This window comes from Petromyzon marinus, chromosome 53, assembly GCF_048934315.1.
Source record: "Petromyzon marinus isolate PM22_M1 ecotype Great Lakes invasive population chromosome 53, UKy_Petmar_22M1.pri1.0, whole genome shotgun sequence".
Classification (NCBI taxonomy): Eukaryota; Metazoa; Chordata; class Hyperoartia; order Petromyzontiformes; family Petromyzontidae; genus Petromyzon; species Petromyzon marinus.
The window spans coordinates 5,891,650-5,914,109 of record NC_133719.1 but is presented as its reverse complement, the minus strand read 5'-3'; the positions used below and the strand labels follow the sequence as shown (position 1 = coordinate 5,914,109).

General features: G+C 48.8%; 1 protein-coding gene across 1 annotated transcript in view; it reads right to left on the bottom strand.

Annotated features, from left to right (window-relative positions):
• Positions 1-1,589: 1,589 nt before the first annotated feature.
• The window catches only part of LOC116954034 (uncharacterized), a 47,976-nt gene continuing 27,105 nt past the window's right edge, over positions 1,590-22,460 (bottom strand). The window contains exons 5-7 of the mRNA XM_076051963.1: positions 12,783-13,016; positions 5,401-5,482; positions 1,590-4,523 (exon numbers count right to left, since the gene is read on the bottom strand). Of these exons, the coding sequence (XP_075908078.1) occupies positions 4,328-4,523; positions 5,401-5,482; positions 12,783-13,016 (512 nt within the window). The 3' untranslated portion in view covers positions 1,590-4,327. The remainder of the gene's footprint in view (positions 4,524-5,400; positions 5,483-12,782; positions 13,017-22,460) is intronic.

Genomic DNA, 22,460 nt, shown 5'->3' with positions numbered 1-22,460 from the left:
GGAATGCTATTGCCAATAAACTGCAACTTAAATCGCTACCAATGAGATCTTCTCTCAAAACTGCTCTAGAGGAGTTGTACACCCCTAGCTGCCACTGCTATTCATTGGCGTAAAATAAAATGTTTCGCTCCGGATGACGCTGCAAAGTATTATCTGTATTTTTGATTTAGCGTGCTGATCTTAAAGGTGCAATGAAAAATTTGATACTCCGACTGATGCTTCTGTTGTTGTGGAGTAACTCATGCAGCCAGCTATGGCTCTAGGATTTGGTGTTACATGTTATTTATGTAGTGTATTGTAAAAATTCGGGCACAGTCCCTATGATCACTGTTACGTTGCAATTATGGCTTTATTTTTTGGTGATTTCGAAAAGTTTTTTGGTTTAGACATGTTTGTTTTGTTGTAGTACGGAGTTAGACTGATGGCCTTAATCTACGTCTTCTTGTGGTTGTTGTTGTTTGACTTGCATCCCACTGGGATTTTTTTGCACACAGCGTTGGTGTACGGTGCTTTTTTTTCAGGAATATTTTTTGCTGGTTTTTTTTCCTGGATTTTCTGTTTGCACAGTCACATAGTCACTTTAAGCTGTTTTCTTGTTCGTGTTTTTGTTTTGTTTGTTTGTTGTGGTTGCACCCGATTCAAGAGCCGAATGGCTCACAGGGCTATACCAAAATAAATAAACTGACAACTGAAACTGAACCTACTGTCACACACAATTATGGTTCAGGAATATGGCCCATTGACTTAAAACAGAAGAATTCAGGACCCTCCTTAAGTGTTGAGACTCCCAATTAAATAATTAAGTATATTTGTTTCACCGGCACAAGATGAAAGATGAAAATAACAAATCTGGCTATCGCCTGAAGCTAGTCAGAATTACTGGCGAAACGTCGTTCTCGAAATGTAAATGTTGTGGATTTACTCTCCAACACACCGGTGTGCTGTACTAGTAACGAATTGGCACGTTTTGTTTGCGTGACAAACCTTACTAATTGGCTGTGTCGGGTTGTGGCGGGTTTAATGACACATTAGCAGACCTGTCAACCCATACGGTTTATCCGTATTCTTGTACAGGGAAATTGAGTTTTCAGATCCATACGGCGTACAGCCGTTTAAATACAGGCAAAAAAAATGTGTCTATTTGTTTGTGTTTCTCCCTTGTGATGGGACTCTGTAGGATGAACGTTGACATTTATAAAGGAGACGGGGTGACCAATAAGGTCTGAATTGGTCTGTAATAAGGTAGGCACTGATAAGGAGTTGACAGGTATGCATTTATATTTATGCGATCTAACCCAAAAACCTCTATTATGGATGAAAAATATTCTCCGGGACAGGGCTGCACCCCCTCCTGAAAGGGATCTCGGGAGTAGCTCTGTGGTATCCGCTTCTGTGGGCCGTTCTCTTACTGCGAGTGGGAGGTTGCGCCGCGCTACCATAGTTTCCGAATTCTTTGTCCAGTAACCGCACATGCGAGGTCGTGATAGAATCCTTGAGAAAAAAATCAAGTCTGGCACAGATAACACATGTGTGTTTGTGTGTATGAAAATAAACACATGCGCAGAAAAGCAACAACGTTTGGCCACCAATGATTGAAAATTGTCACTTTAATGCTGTGAGCGTTGCTACTGTTACACAGACCTGCACACCGCCTCGCGAATCGGAACATCACAATTACACCCACGAGGCGCGCGACATTCAACTTGACAGCGTTTAAACGTACAGTAGAAAATCCCCGTCGAACCAGTTGGGCGAAAAGATTATGTACAAAAACCACGCAATACCATAAGCTAACCACTTTTCTTTGGTTTAAGACCGCACAGTATTACTGCTATACTTATACACTGTATAAGGACTCCCCTACTTACAAACATTTGACTTACGAACTTTCAGAGATACGAACAAACCTGTATGTCATGTAGATGCCACATGAAGAACCAGTGGAATCTACATATACAGGAGATTATACAACGTTTAAAGCCATTCCCTGTGTTGAGGTACATGTCGCACAACACGTTTGGAATCGACAGACGTAAAGTTGGACTTACGAACAAATGGATTTACGAACAGACCTCTGGAACTTAACTCGTTCGTGAGTAGAGGAGTCCCTGTAGACTAAATCAGTTTGATATGCTCAATACGACTGCATTCCATGTTGGGTACTCACAGACCATTCCATGTTTTACAGTGTACCGCCAAGTATTCTTACCTTCCTACACACGGGGTGAGCCGACCGACATTTCCGGGCAAATCCAAATCAGCGCCGACGAATATAGCTCTCACTAAAAATACTCAAATTAATTATTGCCTTTGATTAAAAAAAGGGTCACGAAAGGCAATTGCTCGCTCGTTCCACCGCTGACGGAAATGTAATCCACGCCCCTCGAGAGTTCCCTTCCACGTTTCCAGCATCGGCGGGTGATACCCACACTTTACCCCACCACCGCTACCACCACCGCATGCTACCTGCCGATCGCTTGACTGCGGCGTTCCCCATTTAACGCCGCTGGGCGGATGGAGGCGGAGGAGGGATTTGAAGAAACTCGCACCGTCGTTTCAGATTGAACCTGGGGCAACCTCTGAGTTGCAAGTTCCCAGTGTGCTTGACCGTTACACCACTATGGCAGCATCCCCAGCATCTTAGTTTATTTTTTTTAAAGCTTTAAAATTAAATCAAATGTTTTTGCTTCCCACTAAGAATTTTTTTTTTTTTTTACAAAAGATTGAAACTTATTTTCTACGATAATGCGAACGACAATGAAGCAGCATCCAATGCTTAAACCACCCAAAAATACGATTTGCGTATCGGCGTAAGCCCTGGCAGTGGCGTATCCGCGAGCGAGAGGAATGTAAGAGCGGGTTGTGTTTGACGCGCTTAAGCAGCTAATCAGGCGTCAGCATTTCTAACCGCACGGTGCTCCTTGAAAGAATCAAATGTTCCCCTTAACGAACCAATTTTTTAAATGTATACAAAGTCTCTCTCACGTGCTTTGAAGAAGGACCATTGCCCGTCAACGTCGTCACGTCATCTCTCGTAAGGATATTTTTTTTCTTCTTTTAAGGCAGTGGTCTTGGCGAATGTGTTAAACCAATTGTGTCTCGTGCACCAACTGCAAATTCAGCAGCATCATCGCCAAATGAGTTCTTCCCTCTGCTGGGGAATGCCTGCATTTGGTTCACAGATCTGAATGAGATCTCCAATGATAGCCACCCTTCCCATCTACCCCCACCTATCATACCCACAACCTCCCAGCTTGCTCCCCCCAACACCCCCCCCCCACTCCCACCACCTTTTCAATTCATAAAATCCGAGTGATATTGATGGAAAAAATAAGAGATGCAATGAGATACGAGGAATTGTAAATGATAACGGAGACGCGTCGCGAGGTGAGCGATGCGGACAAGATTGAGATCGCACGTTAATTGGATGTTCAGCGTGAACGAGTTCATTGATCATTTTTGATGTGCTCCATTGTTGTATGTTCTCTATCGCCCCCCCCCCCCCAGAACTATTTGAGGCCATAAGGGGTTTCCTTGCTCCGCTCTTTGCCCGAGCGCTGCCAGCTGAGCGGCAGCCTGCCAGCGGTTTCCACGCACAATGCTTTGCCCAGCCTTGCGTGTACCAGGCCAGACGAACATCCGATTCATAATGACAACAGAAACCACAAACTCCGGTCCCCATCCCCCTCCCCAAAGTATATACAGGATATTTACTCGACGAATTCTATAAGCTTGCCCCCCCCCCCGACTCCACCCCCCCCTCCAGGAGAAAATAATGATACATTTTTTAAAAAATTAATACGCATGGCAAAGGCCTCCTCCGTGTAGCCTTTAACAGACTGCTGGGGCAAGTGCTGTTCGCGAGCAGCACCTATGGAAGGCTTGGCACAGCGCACGAGGGGGTGGGTGGCCAGCACCACGCCCGGCCACCTTTGTGTCCCCAGCGGCGATGTTTACACGCCGGACCAGGTACTCATTTGAGGCCGAGTCAGCCTAGGGTAGACCCAACACCGGTTCAGATAACCGTCACCTTTGTTGACCGTGAGCGGGAATCGAACTCGGGTCACCGGGGTTCGTAGCGCAGCGCACTAACCGCCACACTACCACTCCCCGTGCACGCGCAACGATCGCCAAACGGCAGGTGGCCGCGTGGCCCTGCATGAAGCAGCGCAAACCAGGCGGGGAGGAGGGGGGGGGGCGAAGTGTGAAACCTAGCATCCCAACAGAAGAGTGCAGGACATGGAGGGGGGAGCCGTGGGACGGCCAGGGGAGGGTGCCTGCAGAGTGGTGGTGGTGGTGCCCCCCCCCTCCCGCCCGCCTCCCCACCTCACAAGCCCATGTGTGCCGAACCGTTCACGCCGTTCACGCTGCCCAGCTGCGTGTGCAGCGGCACGCTCTCCAGGCTGTCGCCCTTCGACCCCCTCGGCTGGAACTCGATGTAGGGGGACATGAGTTCGGCGGAGCCCTTCTTGGGCTTCCGGTTCTTCCCGTCGGAGACGTCCACTTGCTTTCGTTTGCCGCAGCTGTTGGGCAACACAGGCAAAGAGAGTCGAGGGCTCGAATCTGCTTTTTTTTGTGTTTCGTGATGCTGTTCTTACCCCCCCTCTGGCACCTCCGATGAGCCACGGTTGGCTACGTACGGTGTGAAAGAAGTTCAACATACACAGGAAGGCACTAGAGCGATGCACTTTAAAAAATAAATAGAAAACTCATAAAATTTTGATTTAAAGCTTTCGTGACTGCAGTAATTCATATCCTTAGTTCTTTCGGTAAAGTCACGTTGAAGGGGAAACAATAAAATAATAAATATATATAAAACAATAAAAATTCTCACGTTTCGACCATAACACAAACGGTCGTTATCAGGTGTATTTTTTTTTTAAATAAATGTATGCAAACCGACACACCTGATGACGACCGTTTGTGTTATGGTCGAAACGTCGTGAGAATTTTTATTTTTATACATATTTTAATATTTTATTGTTTCCCTTCAACGTGACTTTACCGAAAGAACTAAGATTAAGAAAACTCATTCTTTGGAACTTGTTTTTGGATTTAGTTTGTTGGCCTTCCCCCCGCACCTCCGATTAGCCACGGTTGGCTACGTACGGTGCGAAAGAAGTTCAACAACAATATGCAACGTGCTCGCGGATTTGCTTGCTTCATGGGGGTTGGGGGGGGATAACATCGGCCCACCTACCGGCAGCCTCATGCCACGCAGCGGCGGCTGCTACCGCGTGCCCCCTTTGCTAGGCTCCAGTGTGGCGTTGGAACGGCCGAGTTGAGATTAAGGCTCATTGAGATGCCGAGGCATTTAAGCGAGCGCCCTACCGATGCAAACCTCAATTCTTAAACAACACGCGTGCCCCAAAAAAACAGGGAATAAATGACAACACGTACCCAAAAACGAGGGCATAAATAATGGTGGCGAGCAGGCACAGGGCAATCACTCCTCCGATGACAGCAATGGTTATGATGACCTCTGTGAAAATAAAAGCACAGCGAAAACAACAAAGCATTACGGACTCAGGCTGCCGATTGATAGCTCGGCGCCGTGAACACCGTGGCGTCGCTCCACCCATGTACACGGTGCATATTTTATAGTGATGGCATTTGGCAAGTGTAGATGGAGACATTTACATTCTCTCCATGCGTGTGGGCTATTCTCAGGGCCCTCCCACGGACTCGAGCAACGAGTCAGGATTTGGCACAAACGTTCAGCGCAGAGACCTGTCTGTAAAAATAATATCCTGACACTCCAGAGAGGCTTCTTCGGCGATTTTTTTTATTTTTGTTTACACGAAGATGCAAATCTTGACTTAAAGCTTTCGTGACTGCAGGAATTCATATTCTTTGGGTCTTTCGGTAAAGTCACGTAGATAGAAATAAAAATATCACGATTTTTCGATCGCAACGCCTGATGACGATTGCCTGCGTTGCGATTGAAACGACGTGATGTTTTTATTTGTATTTCTATCTACGTCACTTTACCGAAAGACTCAAAGAATACGAAGTTTCAAGTTGTAAATGTGATGTGTGCAACATTGGACTTTTCTTTCGGACACTTGCATTGGCCATCTCTCTTACAATCCCTGCATCCTGAAACTGACAGGCATGTGGACCGCACGATGCAAAATGACCTATCCTTGAATCCACCCACGGGTACTACAAAGCTGTTGTGTCATCGTGTTCAATTGCGGTTTCTGTGTGACTCCTATAAGCCACATTGCATTAGCTCCTCACTATTGTTAACACAGACAAAAAAGCAAGATCCCCCGTATAGCCTTGACAGACTGTTGGGGCAAATGCTGTTAGCGAGCACCTATGAAGGCCAGAACGGTACCTGAAGGGGTGGGTGGCCAGCACCACGCCCGGCCACCTTTGTCTCCCGAGTGGCGATGTTTACACATGCAAAAAATATATAACTGTTAATGGAAAAATATCCCAATGCTGAAAAAAGATCTGCACAAGCTATTTCCTATTTTTTACTAATGCCCACCCACTGAGCTATGTAGCTTTTTTTAAGAAGCGACCTGGCCACAAATGATAGCTCAACGATGTGGCTTATTGCGTGGAAATTTCGAGCAGCCCAATCCTCTAAACGCGTGACGTTGATTCTAAATCTAGAGGGAAAAACCGAAGGACCCGGGGAAAAATCCATGCGACCACAGGGAGAGACATGCAAACTCCAAATATACAGCAGGCGCCAGCGTCGGGGTCGAACCCACGATCTCTTTTATACCAAGCGAGGTAGTTAACATCTTCGCCCCTCCTGCGAACACTTAACAGGACCCTCCTGAAAATACTCTTGACACCCAATTAAGGCTGTCCTGGGTAAACAATTATAAAAAATATTAATATTACTTTTGGGATTGTTAGTTTACCTACTTAAAAAAGGACACACATTTTTATCAACTGGTGGGCTAAACCATTGAGCGCTTCCACTGGAATTTGATCTCTGAGCTTTACGACTGTGACTCAAGCACTCCTGGCCATGGCACCAGCCCTCCCCTGCATACTTTAAATAACCCACAGTGCCTGTGCCACTCAACGCACGAGGTGACTCATTCGTTTTAGCTATGCATGTACATATGTTGAACTTCTTTCGCAGCGTAAATAGCCAACCGTGATAACCAGAGGTGCAACGGAAGGAAAGCAAGCTAGGAGATGCTCCGACGCTAACCCTGCTCGACAGGATACCTGTTGGCCAAATTGCTACAAGGCAATACATGGCTCATGGTTAACAAAATGTACCTCCTTGTGCGAGTATTACTATCGGTCAGACAACCCATGGCACCTGTGGTCTGTCCCGCGACCTCCTGCCAGCAAACCTTCGACACTTCACATGGCCTCAAAAGTGCACATATCCTGGCTCAAGCGCCGTGGCCACGTCACCGCCACCGAGTGGCGAACGCCTGTTGTTGCTGTTGTTGTTATGTTGCTGTGGTGGAAAGGATGAGTGCACGGTGACTTGCAAATCAAGAGGTCGCCGGTTTGATTTGATCTCCCGGCACAGCGGCTGAAATAAGTTCCTTAGCTTCCCATCTTGTTCACGCAACGAAGAATGGATAACGCCACAGCTGTTTGGATTGGTAGGTCACGGACGTGTGATGGGGTAAAGCGTGGATACTTTCACCTCTTCTTCCCGTATGTCTGGCCAGAGTGGAAGATTAGGCCAAAGTACAATCCTTAGAGGGGCTCTCTTCAGCTCCCCGTAGTGGAGGTCGTTTCACCAGCAGTGACGCGAACGTGCATTTGCAGGTGCTGCGCCTGTACCTTGTATGACAGACTCGCTATTCCTAGCTTCTGTTCATTAGGAACAGGGGGAACACATGACCTCTAAATGATTCCAGTGAAATCCAATCTGATTCGGGAATTTTGGCAATCCGTTGCCAAGTCTCTAAGTAAAAGTTTGCAAAAAATGTATCTGAAGAAGCAGAGAGCACGGGGAGCCCGGGCATGGAATGTGTCCTTCAAGCAGCATTTGCACGCACGGCCAGGGTTACCACTAGGTCAGAGCAACTAGCTGGACCGGATATCTGCTTACACGTTACCATCGTGCGCATGCACACACATCACACACAAAACACACCGCACGCATGCAAACGCACGCTTACACATAGCCTGGACTCGTGTCTGTTTTAGGAAAAGTGCTGTTGGCGAGCACCTATTGTTGCGTGTCAGTCTGCGTAAGAAGCTCCCACAATGCGGAGCGAAACGTCGGACATCGAGCCGAACAAATCGCAGCACAACACGAGCTCACATGAGAGCACCGTGCAGCACATCCATGGTGCATGAACTCATGGCGTGGACAGCTCCAACCACCGTTGTCTTCCCCGATCTGATGTTGGCAGCAACACTGCACCGGGTTATTTATTTTGGGCGGAGTCGAGCTAATGGAGGCACAGATTTAAACCGAAAAAATATGCTTAAACTAAAAACTATAAACTATTTTATTTTACCAGGTAAGGCCCAATGAGGAATATATATTATTTATCGGAAGCGACCCAGCCCCAAATGATAGCTCAACGAAGTGGCTTATCATCTGGAAATTTCGAGCAGCCAATTACTCTAAACGCGTGACATTGATTCTACATGTGGAGAGAAAAACTGGAGGGCCCGGAGAAAAATTCACGCAACCGCAAGGAGAGAGACACGCAAACTCCAAATATACAGGTGTCAGGGTAGGGTCCGAACCCAGAACCTCTTGTATACCGAGTGAGGGCGATAACGTCTCTCCGCCACGGTGTTGTGGTCAGCACACTCTTATTTGCAATCCAGAAGTTTCCAGTAAAACTGACACGTTTCTTAAATTACCCCCACCTCTGTCCAACCAAGAGGTAATGATTGGGCCAGACCACAGTGACTTGGTCGCGTGCGGCGGGGTAAAGTGCCGGTACTCCAACCACTTCCAAGACATCTCGCCAGCAGAGAAAGAGTAGGCCAAAAATGCCCTCTCCAGTGAAGGCCACCCTCCAGCAAGCGATTGCAGGGTTGCACCCTTACCTTTTACCAGCCAGGGGAATCCTCGGACAGATTCTGAAATCAATTACTGAGGTGGTGCACTGGCTGACGACACACGTGTCTATGCAAACAAGCATATGTACGCGCGTGTATGTGTGTGTGTGTATACATACATATACACACACACATAGCGGGGGAGCGGTAGTGTAGCGGTTAGCGCGCCGCGCTACGAAACCAAATGACCCGGGTTCGATTCCTGCTCATGGCCGACAAAAGTGACAATTATCAGAACCGGCGCTCGGACTCCCCTAGGTCGACTCAGCCTCAAATGAGTACCTGGTGCGGTGTGTAAACATCGCTGCTGTGGAGACAAAGGCGGCCGGGCGTGGTGCTGGTCACCCACCCCCTCGTGTGCTGTTGTTGGCCTTCATAGGTGCTGCTCGCGAACAGCACTTACCCCAAGAGTCTGTTAAGGCTAACGGGAGGATCTTTGTCTTTATTTATATAGACACATTCTTGAGCACATTTCTGCAATAACAAATGCTATATGTATTGTTCATGTAGAGAAACAATTACAAGGACTGTAATTGCTTCTCGTCGTTTCTCCTTCGCAGCCTCCTGCCCCCGTCATCTGGAACGCCACCGACCCTATCCACATACGTAGTGATCAATCATTTTCTTCGTTTGAAAACCATCCAGAAGGCGCATCCCACGAGCTCGCAGATCTGACACCGAGCCTGGCTCCGCGCCGCAGAACTGCGTTTTCGGTCGGCATTATTATAAAGTGTGAATTCTCCCTTAGCTTTTGGGGAGGCTGGGCACTGGAAACCAACAGTGACCTACTACACGTATGCGTGTGCACACGTGGTTGTGCGCCGGCGCACGCACACACATTCCACACATTCCAACTCCACCTTAAAGACCGTGTGTTCATTAACCCTTTTGTTTCCAAAATCTACCACCGAGTGCCCCCCCCCACCAACCACCCCAGCTTTAAAAATCAATCTGCTTGAGCAACGTAAACGGAGAATAATTATTCAGAGGAATAGATTCCATTCATCTTTGTCATCAGCAGCAGATCAGCCATCATCTATTCACTGCTGGCTGAGGGCCTCCCCTAGCCCACGCCATCTCTCACGATCTTGAGACGTAATAATCTGGCAAAAATATATATGTTAAATTCAATGCGCTATTAAAAATATATTCAGTGACATGCTGAGTGATTCTCTGAGCACAATAATTATTTTACATGTGACTCGACCGTAAGAAAATATAAATACATAAACGTGTCTCTTGGTTTTATGTGGATTATCGGTGACTACCGTAAGAAAATATAAATACATAAACGTGTCTCTTGGTTTTATGTGGATTATCGGTGACTACCGTAAGAAAATCTAAATACGTAAACGTGTCTATTGGTTTCGTGTGGCTTTTCGGTGACTCAACCGTAAGAAAATATAAATACAAAAACGTGTCTCTTGTTTTCGTGTGGATTATCGGTGACTGTACCGTAATGATTGCTCCGGTTAGGGTGAAAACGGTCGAATACAGTTGTTCCCTCAGTGTCCTCGTGCTGCCTCCACTGAGCATGCCACGCACTTGTTGGCATCAGCACAAGGCAATGTGCAGAATGTGCTCAACGGTCGCGACGTCACCTCGACATGCACAGCATGCTGAGATTCCTGTTCCGTTTCGATGTTAGAGGACACCCCCGGAGTGCTGTGAAACGCATCTGAATGTCAGTGTCTCCCGGCTCAAATGGGCAGTGCTGAAAATTCCACATTCCTATGGCAGGAGCCAAACCGTATGAACGAGTGATATCCGAACCAGCCCTGAGCCGCCCCTTCACCAACCCACACTGACTACAACATCCTCCTTGACTCTCACGGTCACGGCAAGAGGAGGCTTTCATCCAGCAGTGGATCGATACAGGGCGATAATTGTATCAAAATCAATACATATATAAACTTTTCAGTCAATATTCTAGGAATCACACGTAGACTTTAAACTTTATGGTTAAATGTTAAATGACTCTAGAGCTTCAAGGCTGTAGGGCACCACGGTGGTGAGATGTTAACTACCTCGCCTGGTATAACGGAGGTCGTGGGTTCAATTCCAACCCTGACGCCTGCTGTATATTTGGAATTTGCATATTCTCCCTGCAGTCGCATGGATTTTTCTCTGGGTCCGCCATAAGAATCAACACACGTTTCCACGTTTCATTGAGCTATCATTTGTGAGCAGGTCGCTTCTGAGAAAAAGCCATATAGCTCAGTAGGCCTTACCTGGTAAAATAAAAACAGTTCATAAACGGTAACGGGTTCTCCCATAGCAATGTGGCGTAGCATGGTTGGTATGGGCCCTTTTGCAAGGAATGAATGAAAATGTGGTGGCCCCTCCTCCAATTTCGTCCCCCCCCCCCCCCGGGCACCTGGGCCCCTCCGGCTTGTGGACCCTAGTGCAGTTGCACCGCCTGTACACTCCATAGCCACGCTGCTAACCGCTGAACATCACTGGAAAGGAGCTTCGTGGCTCACTGGATTCCTCCAGTATAAATAATTATATTCTGATTCTGACCGTAGCCCATGGCTGCAGGGACAGTGTGTCTCGCTGATTACACCGCATTGTTAATGAAGCGTGGTCTCAGCATTTTAACATCAACTCGAGCATTCGTGTGCGTGATTGCGCGCGCTCCGGGCTCTGCGCTTTGATCTGTGCGCTGCGTCGGCTCCCACTGACCCAGACCCAGTGTCCTGACCGCGCGTACACCAGCGGCAACCCCTTGCTGGGGCACTTTCCTCGATCCACTGCTAGACGTGGTACGGTCAAATCACCTCCCCGCCGTGCGGGCCGCACTTCACCAGGATTGGGCGTGCGGGCGCATAGAGGTACAGTACAACTATGGATTTCACTCCACTGCTCTCTGCTGCTGCCCACCGCGCAGCTCAGCCCCGCAGCAGCCTGTGCCAGCCCGACGTGCAAGGGTAACGGTCGCCCATCCAAGTGTCATCCAGATTCAACGCCGCTAAGCTACCGAGATCTGACGAGATTGGACACATTCTGGGCGATTTGGTCATAGTTCCCCCTAGATCAACTCAGCCTAAAATGAGGAGCCCATCTGGTGCTGTGGTGCAGTCAACTTTGGCAATTCGAGATTGACATTTCATTCCTTTAGAACTGCTTCTTGTGTTTAGTTTTCTTTCCTTCCCCCGGCACCTCCAATTTGCACAGTTGGCTACGTACGGTGCGAAAGAAGTTCAAAATGTCTGTATTACACATACATGTTGATCAGTGTGTCGGTTCCCAAGTACACATACATACAATGGAGAGATCAAGGTGGATGGTTCTGCATGCATTTCCACTCACTCTGATACACTCACAAACCCAATTTGTGTGTGTGTCTGGACTTAATAGGTGCTTGCTAACAGCACTTGTGCTCCAACTTTGCACACGCTATGAAAGAGATATCTGTCACATATGTACGTGTGTGTTTACATGCGGCAAGCGGTGGCGCAGCGAGTTAGCGCGCTGTACTACGAACCAGGAGGCCTGTAGTGGATTCCCAGCCGAGGCCAACATCAGTGGGGAGTGATAGTGATATCATAAACAGGCCTGGGTATCCACAGGGTCAACTCAGCCGTAAAATTAATACTCAGTGTGGGGTATTAGCCATCAGTAGTGGGGAGACAATGACAGCCAGGAGTGGTTCTCACCACAACGCCCCCATCGTCCGCCGTGCCAGCCTTAAGAGGTGCTCGCTAACGGCGCTCGCCCTAACAGTGTACGACATTTGCGAGTGCGGCGTTGAGTTTCTGTACCGTCACTGAGCAGAGATTTGGTTCCTCCCACCGTGACACCTTGGGTTGCATTGAGCGTCGTTGACGTCAGGTTGTCCAGTAAGGTGGTGCTCAGGGCGGAACTCGAACTCGCCGCGCCGTGGTCGGCGGTTGTCTGGAGCGTAACGTTGCTTGTGGTCCCGCTGGTGTTACCCCCAGCTGGCGCCGCGGTCGTATTCATCCTGGCAGCCGAAGTTGGTCGGGTCGCGTTCGAACCTGAGAAGTCAAGGAACGAAGTTAACAGCCGCCGGATTTTTTGTTGGGAGGCTCAGCCGGGACGCTTGGGTGTCAGGCTCCAGTGAGTTCTCAACAGCCACGCCCACTCAACCGGCAGCGCCGCCCACTCCAAAAAAATGTATTAAGAACATTCGACTGACAAACTTTCAGAGATATGAACAAACCTGATCCGTATGTCCAGTTGCCTGTTCGGACCGAGAGTCGTGAGTTCAACCGCCGCGCAATAGATGGTGGCGGTGGCATCTACATCTGCAGAACGTGAAGAACCAGTGGCATCTAGATCTGCAGAACGTGAAGAACCAGTGGCATCTACATCTGCAGAACGTGAAGAACCAGTGGCATCTACATCTGCAGAACGTGAAGAACCACTGGCATCTACATCTGCAGAACGTGAAGAACCAGTGGCATCTAGATCTGCAGAACGTGAAGAACCAGTGGCATCTACATCTGCAGAACGTGAAGAACCAGTGGCATCTACATCTGCAGAACGTGAAGAACCAGTGGCATCTACATCTGCAGAACGTGAAGAACCAGTGGCATCTACATCTGCAGAACGTGACGAACCTGTGGCATCTACATCTGCAGAACGTGAAGAACCAGTGGCATCCACGTCTACAGCAGATTATACAACTTTGGAAGCCATTCGCCGTGTTTAGTGTACATGCCGTACACCATGTTTGGAATCGACGGGAATAAAGTTGGATTTAGGAACAAATCGGCTTACGAACAGATCTCTGGAACCTAACTCGTTCATAAGTAGAGGAGTGCCTGTACTGCTGTCTCCTGGCTTCCTCGCAGCTAACCCAGTGGTGGATCGGGAGATTCACAAAGCCGCGCTGTTCCACACGGTTCCACAAGGTCCTTTTGCACCTAATTGCCAGGCTACGGGCGTGTCTTCCACCGCCGCAAGTTAATGCGATAATTAGTGTCGTATGCATGTATGTACTTTTCACTTCATTTCGCACCGTACGTGGCCAACCGCGCTAATCGGAGGTGCGGCATTCATGGCATCTCCTTCATTAGGTCGTGATGTCACTCATGAGGTGGCGCTCATCTCAAGCGGGCATCGTGAACACCGTCAGCCATGGTCAATTCACTACTGGATGAAGGTCTCTGCAAGCAGTCGCAAAACTCTTTCTAAATTAAAAACGAATATCTTCGGAACTGCTTTTTTCGTTTAGTTTGCTGTCCTTCCCCCGCACCTCCAATTAGCACGGTTGGCTGCGTACGGTGCAAAATAAGTTCAACGTGCGTACGTAACGTATGCACGGTCCTGCGATGTATCACAGGAATCCGCCCGGCCAGCGCATGCACACGTTAGGATTTCATAGCTCCATCTCCTCGGCGGCCGCCCCATCTGGACGTGTCCCATCCCCTGGCTGCCACTCCATCTTCGTCATTGACCATCTTCCATTGTCCCCTTCTAGCGACCAGCGTCCTGCCCAAGCCCCGCGCTTGCTTTAGTGAACGCGTACGCACACCCAACTTGATGTGTTTATTCTCAATGCGTGCATGTGTGTTTGCGCGCGTGGAAATACGCACGGTGTGCCAATAATTACCGCAGAGTGTATTTAAACTGCCACATTGAAACCACCCCTTGGGGGGACACGGCATTCAATTACAAATACAGTATTCCATACGTGCACGAACACAAAACAGAAGCGGAGGACCGTAGAGAGCGCATGTAAATCTCACAGTCGCTCCACTGCTAGACGAGGGCCTCCCTGACGGCGCGTCGGTCAAGGGTGTCGCTTGACCGTACTTCACCGCGCTGGTCGGTTGCGGTCTGGTGACGTTAGCCACGGCTGGGTATCAAGCTCGATGTCTCTGTGGTGTCGGGGATTGTTGTGGGCATCCCATGAATTTACTCGGATTAAAGTGATCGCCTTAACAGACAGACAAAAGCAGACGGGCATGGTTCTGACCACACCGGCATTAATCAAAGACGAGGCTATGATGGGAATCCTCCGTTCTTTTGAACGGGCAACTTGAGCAAAGCTTTGCGATGTTATCATTCTGCACTGTACAGTGTTTTCTTGTCACGGGGCTGAGCGAGTACGATTGTTTTCCATCTGCGTCGACCGATAGACAGACAGCCGGCCCTCGTGAGTGCCCTGAGTGCTGCTGGTTGTGGCTCCTGCTACTGCTGCTGATACAACACGGGCCGGCGTTGCTCCAAACAATCGGCCTCTTTGTCAGCGGACACCAAATGAGCGCTCGCGCGCACGATGCTGCCCGGCATTCTCACGGAGTACTGCATCATCATCATCATCGACGTCGTCCTTCAGAGTTGAACCGAGGCTCCCAAAAAAACCCCGAGCGCCCAGACTCGTTAAACACACACACACACACAAATAAAGAGACCCCGTATAGCCTTAACAGACTGTTGGGGCAAGTGCTGTCAGCGAGCACCTATGAAGGCTGGAACGGCGCACGAGGGGGTGTGTGGCCGGCACCACGCCCGACCACCTTTGTCTCCCCACTGACGATGTTTACTACTCATTTGAGGCTGAGTCGACCCAGGGGAGGCCCAGGACCGGTTCAGATAATCGTCACTGGTGTCGGTGGCCGTGAGCAGGAATCGAACCCGGGTCCGCGAAAGCTCGTGGCGCAGCGCGCTAACTGTTACGCCACCGCTTACCCCACGAACACACGCCACATGCAGCAGCAGCAGCAGCAGTAGGGCTCGTGTGCTGTGGTAAACTCTGCTGTGTTTTGCCTTTGCTTTTCAAATGCATCGTCTGCAGTGAACAGAAGTTCAACATAAGCACTACTGCGAAAACCATTTATTTAAATTCAACTTTTTTGTTTGTTTTATTTTAAGCAGGCAAGGCCCCACTGAGCTGTGCGACCTGGCCATCACAAATTTTAGCTCGACGAAGTGGCTTATCGTCGCGTTGGATAATTCAGAGCAGCAAACGTGTGATGTTGATTCTAAATGTGGAGGGAAAAACCGGAGGACCCAGAGAAAAATCCACGCGACCATGGGGAGAGAGACACGCAAACTCCAAATATTCATCGGGGGGGGAGGGGATTGCTTATCTCGGACTTCAAGCGAGCACGCTGTGGCACAAAAGCCTTGGATTCGAATGAGCATCACAGCTAATGACATTCATGAAACAGCCCAGACGTTTAAAACCGGTACACAGTTTGCCTGAGAAAACAACCCCTACTGGATCAACATTGGCCTGCTAAGCCTACAAGCTGCTAGAGTAACAGTTATTTCATTTTGACTTGGAAAGACAGAAAGGAGGTTAATGTATTTATGTAACTTCATGTTACACACACACACGTGTTTAGGGTGCAGTGCTGTATTTAAGAAGGCAAAACCTGTTTTGAGATGCTTTACCTTTTTCTATAAACAAATATTTTACAAATCGTGTTTATTCGTGTGGCGGTTATCATTCTTGTCTCAGTCTTGATATTTAATACATATAATTATGCAATGTACAATGCGCACACTATACCACGGACATAAATTACCTTGGGCTCTGAGTAAGTGGATAAAAAGTTGTCGTGGGTCATTTTATCTTCTTAAGTTGGGACTCGGGCATGAGAAAGTGGCCACAATGTTCAACTTTCAGAAATAACTTTACAAGATCATTAAAACTGTAGCTCTTTGTCAGAAGCGACCGGGCCACAAGCGATCGCTCAACGAAGTGGCTTATCATGTGGAAATTTATATCAGCCAAATACTCTGAACGCACATTCATTATAAATGTGGGTGGGGAGGGGGGACCGGAGCATCCGGAGAAAAAATCCGCGCGACCACGGGGAAGAGAGACATGCAAACTCCAAATATACAGCAGGCGTCAAGGTTTGGATCGAACCCACGACCTCACGTACACACCAGGCGAGGGAGTTAACATCTCATAGCCACCGAGGCACCCCTTTAATTCGATGGAATTTTACGACGAGCAATGAAATCAGTCCATGCGCAGGTACCGGGTGGACTGTTGCGTCTCATGAGAGGTGGTGGTGGTGGCTTGTGGAGGCCTTCACCAAGCAGTGGATTGAGCATGGCCGATGATGATGATGATTATTATGAAACAGCTGCAGTAATTGCCAGGCCGCTGTGACATTTAAATCAAATGCATCAATTATTATGTTTTTGTATTATTTTATTGTACTTGTTTACTCAGGACCGTCCCCCTGAGTCTCACGAGTCATCTTCAGGAGGGTCCTGCCAACTTTTAGTAGTGGCAGGGGGCAATGATTTCTGCTGTGTGTGATACCCATTGTCAACGGAACTGACATCACTCGTGACAAAAAAACACACCCACTCAACATCTTCGTCATAAACGCCGTGGCCTTAAAAGTAAATGTATACAATCACAATAATGTGATAAATAAGTTGTAACCTTTCTGGCAATAAAGCAGGTGTTAAGATGTTCGAACACCAAATATAAACCTTTTTGCAAGGAATCAAGTTCCTGCATTAACCACGCTTACTTGTGAACATGCGAACAACCCCTGATTGGCCTATTCTCATTTTTCATACTTTGATACTGGCAAAAAAGTCCCATGATATAATATTAGTAGCAGGCGACGTTTCGAGCAATGGCCCTTCTTCACAGCATATGACATCACCCATATCACGAGCTCGCAAACTGTTTCAGAGCCAAGAGTCCCAGGCATCGTTGCGATGACCAAGTTGGCTCTCCTCCCTTCGGGCATATTTTACACAACACAGCGACCTTTGTTATCACGATGTTAATTAGTGTACAGTGCAACAGTCCCCGTGGTTCAGTGTGTACGGGGGGGGCAACGCTCATCAGCACTGTCAGTTCACCAGCATCGGTTCAAGCAGGCCTCGCTCTGCTGATGAGACACCGCGTGTCTAAACCGGTCCAGAAGTTTGCTTGTGCTGAACCGATAATGCCGCTTAAAACGACGCACTCTCGGAAGGCATTGTGGCTGATGGGGTGTGTAAAAAAAAATACGTATTTCGTTTTAGTATATGTATATACCAGTTGCATAATGTTCAACATTCCAACTACCATAAAAGTGCCGCAAACCGTGCATTAAAGCCGTGACAATACATTAACCTAATTATATGCGGAGGGACGGATAACTGCACGAGACGTACTCGTGTTGTCCGCTAATGTATTGATCACTGGCGGGTGGAGGGCTCTTGAACCCGTGGCAGGAATTGAATGTTCCAGTCGTGTCTGCAGTCAGTCTTGTCTGCACACGTCCCAAGCCAACCTTGCCCCAGTTGACTCATCACATGTGGCAGGTGGCTGCCCCTTTTTTTTTAACAATGCCAGACGAACTGCGATCAGAGGATTAACGCAGCCCGGGGTCTGTCCGGGTAAAAAAAAAGTAGAATTTCAACCAGATTTCCTGCACAACTTAGCATTGCGGCAGTGCTGATCTTCTCTTCACAACCCTAAGCCCATGATGGGAATTCCACGTGCCTATTGCCGAGGAGAGTCTGTCCATAGGACAACCACTGTTGACTTCCCCACATAGTGGAACCTATTTTAACTACTGTACCCAAGAGGGATGGATGATAGGCTGAGTCAACCTCAAACCTCGAATTTGGCATCGCAACCTTCTGATTGCGTTGAGCCACCCCGCACACCACATCCAGTATACTCTTCTGCTATGGTTGTGGGTACTTTAAACGATTTATTTGAAGGATTTTTATTTTATTTTACCAGATAAGGCCCACTGAGCTATATAGCTATTTTCAGAAGCGACCTGGCTATCACAAATAATAGCTTAACGAAGTGGCTTATCACGTGAAAATGCATAGCTGCCAAATACTCTAAACACAAGTTTCTAAAAGTAGAGGGGAAAGCAGGGGAAAACCAGAGGGCCCAGAGAAAAATCCAGACGACCACGGGGAGAACATACAAACGCCAAATATACAGCAGGTGTCAGGGTCGGGATTGAACCCACGACCTCCTGTATACCAGGCGAGGTAGTTAACATCTCGCTACCTTCACCTACTCCAGTATACTTCATAGTTGCATGCCCTTTACTCCACTCTACCAGCAACTCGGGAAATATTTATGTACTCGGCACACCACATCCGGTATTATGTACCTCTCCGGATGGCTGTGATTACTAATCACGTGCCACCTACTCCAGTCTACTAGCGATCCGGGAAAAAAAATCTGTGAAAATGTAAGCCCTGGCCACGATGTTGTTGATGCAGAAGATGTATTATCCTTATCTGGAGAAGGTCACATTGAGACGCGATAGTATTGTATAGACCCATAGACTCACACAGAGGCCCATAGACTCACATAGAGACCCATGCACTCACAAAGAGACACGTAGACTTAAAAGAGGCCCATATATTCACACATACCCACAGACTCATACACAAACCCATAGACTCACGTGGACAAGCATAGATTCACAAAGAGACCCATAGACTGACACATAGAACAAATACTCACAAAGTAACGCAGAGACTCACACATCGAGGCCCACATATTAACATTGGTGGAAAAAATTACTTTTTCTCATATGGACCCCCCCCCCCCCCAAATATTATTCGCTGCGCAATGGTTGGCTTTACTCACGGCTGACTACCATGTTGAGTCACAGGGTAGCGGCGTCAGCTGAAAACTTCTGAAACTGCTTCAAGCCTCCTGCTAAACCCTGAGCTCCATACGATGCTCATAATCAGCGCGGCAAGCAATTTTGTCTGGCCGTGATACAGATTTTTGTTGGGTTATATCGCGTAAAATATCTAAATGTGTCGTTAAACCCGCCGCCACCCGACACAGTAAATTAGTAAGGTTTGTCACTTAAACAGAACGTGCCAATTCGTTACTAGTACAGCACACCGGTGAGTTGGAGAGCCAAGCCACAACATTTACATCTGAGTACGATCTTACTAATTGGCTGTGTCGGGTGGTGGCGGGTTTAACGACACGTGTTATGGATATTGGTCGCGAAAGTGTTAATTTTGTCTGGATTCGCTGAATGTGACAATAAAGCCGATATGAAGTGGACACATCCTGGCAGCGGTTACCCGCATTGTACATGCAACGGCGATGCACGCTGCACAAAATTGGCTGCATATACTTGAAACCTGTAATTATGGTACAATGACAGAGTAAATAACAAAAACCGTTGTAGTCCGATCCCGCCCGATATTCAACGAGTGTACGAAACGCACTGAGATCACATTGTCCCCCATAATGTAACAAACACAAATGTTCCACGGGCACACACACACACAGTATACGGAGTCTCTGTGTGCGCGTATGTGACCTTCATAGCTGCCACACGCTAACAGCACGTGTCCCCTACAGTCTGTTAAGCCTGTTCAGGTGATATTTGTCTTCGTTACGCAAAGAAAACACTGACACGGCCCCCATCCGCGATCCTCATGTGAACAGCACAGACAAAGATCCCCCGTATAGCCTTTAATATAATGTGGGGGCAAGTGCTGTTAGCGAGTAGCAACAACTTCCGAAGGCAGGCACGGCACACGTGGCGGAGGGTGGGCTGGCAAGCACCACGCCCGGCCGCCTTTGTCTCCCCGGGGCCACCGTTTACACACATCGCAGCGGGCACGCATTTAATGCTGAGTCGACCTAGGGGCAGGCCCTGAGACCGACTCAGATAAATTCGTCTCGGGTGTTCGGTGGCCGCGGGCGATCGACGAACTCGTGCGGGTTCGGGGCGCGCCAGCGCATCGGGCGCGAACCCGCACTGCATGGCTCACGCGCAGCGAGCAACGCATCGGGCGAGAACCCGCACTGCATGGCTCACGCGCAGCGAGCAACGCGCCGCTGGCTGTGAAGCCTCGAGACTTTGAAACGGGAAGAAGAAGAAAACAAAACAAAGATCCCCCAAGTCCCATCGCAACTCACCACTTCGTGGGGAACCCGAGTCGCCGACTTCGAAGTGCTCCAAACCCCAACCCCCCCCCAACCCACCAAACCGCTCTAGGTGCTCATTGACGACCCAAGTCTGCCGCTGTTTCTACCGCTGCTGCAGTGGCTGTTTCTACCGCTGCTGCTGCTGCTGTTTCTTGTTTGCCTCCTCCACTGACACCACCTCCCTCCCACCCGTTGCTTGTTCACGGCAAGGAGAGTCGGCGGGGTCGCCTCTCTGATGACGGACGGGCGGACGGAGGCTCTAATCGAGCGAGCGCGCAGTGTCGGGTGACTCCTCCGAGTGGAGGGGCGGGCGGGTGGGCTGGGGAGTCGCTCAGGATGCGTTGCCTCGTGGAGACCCCCCCCCCCCTAGGGACCCCCCCCCCCCCTGTGACGTGGGGGAGGGTGTCAAGATCTTGGCACGTTCCCTACCCTACCACCACCACCAACAACCACCCACACCCACCACTGTCTGCTTAGTCCCACGCAGAGAGACGGAGGGGGCGAGGGAGAGAGACCGCGCACCCCGGGATTATTTATTTATTATTTTACGTGTACCCTCCCACTCGCTCCAGTGCTTGGGGTTTTTTTCTCTCTCTCTCTCTTCCAGGAGCGTCGTCAGGCTTGAGGTAATAAGAAAGGTAATACAGTATAAATATACAGCGTACGTGTGTAAAGGCGCAGCCCTACAATTGCTTGCCCCGCGTCACTGCTCGCGGAAGGGTCTCCGCTTGATAAGGAGCTCTCCCTTCGGGGGCATCCATAAATGATTTTGGACGATTTTTGACCCCCCCCCCCTTGTCACACGGCTTCATAAAAAGTCAGACCCCCCCCTCAAATATGACGTCACAAAGCTCTGCCCCCACCCCCCCCCCAAAACCATATTTCCATTTTGAAAAGAAAAACATGCTTAAAATCGCTTTGAACTATTGTCATCGTAGTGCGCATTTAATGTGGCGCTGCACTCTGATGTTGTAGGAGTGCTGTTATAACAATTAGTGTTGTTATAACAATTCTATATTTATTTAAAGTTGCGCATTTGATGTGACGTCACATTTCTCAACCCCCCCCCCCTTCGTCACACATCGTCACAAATATCTGACCCCGCCCCCAGATGCGTGACGTCATTTATGGACGGCCCCATACTCAGACGGTTCTAATTGTGTCAGGAACCACAAGTGCACACATCACATCACACACACACAAGGTACAAATACATCACATCACACACACACAAGGTACAAATTACGCGACAAAACGTGATTGGTTCAGACGCATGAAACAACTTGAGTCGGAACATTATCTCGACTCCTATTTAAATCCGCGCCAGGCCAGCGTCGGCTCTTCGATGAAGACATTTCACGCAACTGCCCTCTCGCGAAATCTCTTTCAGTGTGCATCGGGAGCTCGAGGTAGCGAAGCAAGCGTGCTGTATTTGAAGCGCAGCCGAGACAAAGACCTCCCCCGTGTTAGCCTTCAACAGGTTTGTTGGGGCAAATGCTGTTAGCGATGTAAGGCCGGCACGGCACGCGACGGGGTGGGTGGCCAACACCACGCCCGGCCACCTTTGTCCGGC